Raw genomic sequence first — 2811 nt, 5'->3', positions numbered from 1 at the left:
CTCCTTTTTTCCTTTTTTTTTTTTTTTTTTTGGAGTTTCTGTTCCACATTGGAATCAATTCTATTAAGTCATCGTCTCAGAAGAGAATTCAACTGACTTGGTTAGGGAATTTGAACGGTTAATGTTGGCATAATATGTATCAGCATAGTCATGCAGCTCTCAGTTCCTCTCTTGTTGGCTGGCTTCTCCAATTATATGTAAAGTCTGAATTGATGGAGAACCACTATAATAGCCTTAAACTAGAATTTGGCATAACATTGTAAATAGATGGCTTAATAAGTAAATATTTATTTTATAGATATTTTCGTACTTCTTTATTTTCTCTGAAATACCTCGTCTTTCAGATTAATAATTCATTCTGTTTCTCCTTAAGGTTTTCAGGAGAAAATATCAATTTAGTCATTTGAAAGAGAATAAAATGATACAAATAAAAACATAGTTAAGAGGGAAAAATTATTGAGAAAAGAATGCTTAGATATGTGGTTTTTCCCTCCTTCCTATTATAGTATTCCATGCTGATTTATCGTAGGAACTTTATTTTCATGGATAAGAAGTATATAATTCCTGTGTCCATTGTTTGCTGTTAATAAGTTATTCATGGCAGGTGGGTTGCAAACTCATTGGATTTCAACAAGAACTATGATGCCAGTGTTTTTGAGACAACCATAAGGTGGCTGTATAAGGTTTAATATGCCTATTTTTTTCTTAGGTTGATTTTTTTTCTCATGGTTTACATATGTAAATTTTCTAATACTGCCAGGCAGCCTTAATTAATGAAGAGTTGTGTGGTCATGATGAGTATTCCGTGCTCTATTGTTTACCTTGTTTTGTTTTAGTGCTTATAATTTTATTTGTAATAATACAGAGTTGTAGGTGGACTTATCAGTTCATATGATCTCTCTGGAGATAAAATTTTCCTTGAAAAGGCTAAAGACATTGCTGACAGACTGCTGCCTGCATGGAATACTCCTTCGGGCATCCCATATAATATTATTAACTTGGCCCATGGGAATCCACATAATCCTGGGTGGACTGGGGTAAGTCGTGATAATGAAAACTACCTCATTTTCTTTCACAAGCTGTACACATCCTGGTTAGTAATGCTAAGTTTTGTTCATTATTTATAGCATGTGAATGCCTGCTCAAGCATCCTGTTTAATCAGTTGACGTAAACTCATGTTTTAAGGAAATACATGTTGCCTTCTTCCTGTGCTTGATGTGTGTGCATTATTTTGAACTTACAGAATTCTTACGTGCTATGGTAACTTATTTAGTGATGATTTGATACTGAAAGTCTGCCATTAGGGTTCTATTCTGCTTTGTTCATTTATCTTAATTAACTTGTTGATTCTGCTTATTGTTATGTTTAATATCATTGTCCAGTTCAGTACCATATATTTGATCTTCTTCCCCTTTTAATCCTCAAAAGTTTACACAACTATTTATAAATTCAAACTAGCATCTTTGATTGTCTGTTTATTTGTATAGATTTGTAGTTTTTTTCTCTACATTGCTTCATGTGTGCGAAGGGGATATGATTTCTTGTGTTTTCCTTTTTAGGGTGATAGTATCCTGGCAGATTCTGGCACGGAGCAGCTGGAATTTATTGCTCTTTCCCAGAGGACAGGTGACCTGAGCTATCAGCAGAAGGTATTCTTTATCAAAGTTTACTCTGCTTTTAAGACAACATGTTGTGTATGTGGCTCATATAGAGTAAAACACAAGTTTATACTTCTTATGGATGTAGGCACATCATCGAACCACGTAAATACTTGTGTTGATTTCTCTCTTTTATCTCTTTATTATTGCACATAAAATCCAACACAACAGTGTTCCTCAAAAAGGAAAGTGAAAGAAACATCATACGAGAAGTTGTCATTGTTGTTGACGCATATCTTTTCCCCATGAAACTTGAGTTCATAGCTAAAATATCAGAATTTGCGTGATATATAATTTGTTAGTGATTTTTATTTCCACTTGAATTTGGTATTTATCTTTCATCATGAACTGAGTACTACTTAAATTTTTCAGGCTGAAGATGTCATTCTAGAGCTGGATAAAACTTTTCCTTCTGATGGTTTACTTCCCATCTATATTAACCCTCATGGAGGGACCAGATCATACTCTACCATAACTTTTGGAGCCATGGGGGACAGGTATAAATTCTACTTCTGGAAGAGTTTTCGGTGGTGAACGTCTTAAAAATATGCATCTTATGAAGTATAAAGTATTTATAATATTATCTACCAATAAGGTTGATAGTCATTACCACCCTTTTTTGTTCACCATGTAATGAAAGGAAAAACTATATTGCAGCTTCTATGAATATTTACTCAAGGTCTGGATCCAAGGAAACAAAACAGCCGCGGTGAAGCATTATAGGTGAGTAACTATTTCTGCTACTATCCTTGTGAATCACAAAAACACATGCCATAGATTTATACATGACCGAGGAAGGTTATTTATTTCTTTATACTATTAATTGTTATATTATTATTCATTTTAGTTTAGATTGATTTTTGTTGGTTGACTGTCTTGTATTTTTCTAGAGCCTCGTTCTGTAATTCAGCTGTTCAAATATTATTCCTTTCCCATAATTTTCTGATAAATGCCTGTGTATCTAACAGAGAAATGTGGGAGACTTCAATGAAAGGTCTTCTAAGCTTGGTTCGAAGAACTACCCCTTCTAATTTCGCATATCTTTGTGAGAAGACTGGGAATTCTTTAACAGACAAGGTGATATTTAGTGCTAATGGGTAAAATTATTGCTGAAAACAAAATTCATAGTAGTTGTCTGAAATTTTTTTTTTT

At 33.5% G+C, this 2811-nt stretch overlaps 2 protein-coding genes across 2 annotated transcripts in view; both read left to right on the top strand.

Annotated features, from left to right (window-relative positions):
* The window catches only part of LOC111366934 (RNA-binding KH domain-containing protein RCF3-like), an 11061-nt gene extending 10939 nt beyond the window's left edge, over window positions 1-122 (top strand). The window contains exon 4 of the mRNA XM_022987617.1: window positions 36-122. Coding sequence (XP_022843385.1) covers window positions 36-122 — 87 coding nt within the window. The remainder of the gene's footprint in view (window positions 1-35) is intronic.
* Window positions 123-134: 12 nt separating this feature from the next.
* LOC111366933 (mannosyl-oligosaccharide 1,2-alpha-mannosidase MNS1-like) lies at window positions 135-2775 on the top strand. The gene is made up of 7 exons (XM_022987616.1): window positions 135-249; window positions 592-670; window positions 866-1037; window positions 1561-1650; window positions 2032-2156; window positions 2317-2382; window positions 2628-2775. The coding sequence occupies exons 1-7, from the start codon at window positions 135-137 to the stop codon at window positions 2758-2760; spliced, it is 780 nt and encodes a 259-aa protein (XP_022843384.1). The 3' UTR covers window positions 2761-2775.
* Window positions 2776-2811: the final 36 nt, after the last annotated feature.

Source organism: Olea europaea, chromosome 18, assembly GCF_002742605.1.
Source record: "Olea europaea var. sylvestris chromosome 18, O_europaea_v1, whole genome shotgun sequence".
Taxonomy (NCBI): Eukaryota; Viridiplantae; Streptophyta; class Magnoliopsida; order Lamiales; family Oleaceae; genus Olea; species Olea europaea.
Note: the sequence above shows the minus strand (reverse complement) of the source record. Positions and strands in the feature narration are given on the sequence as shown.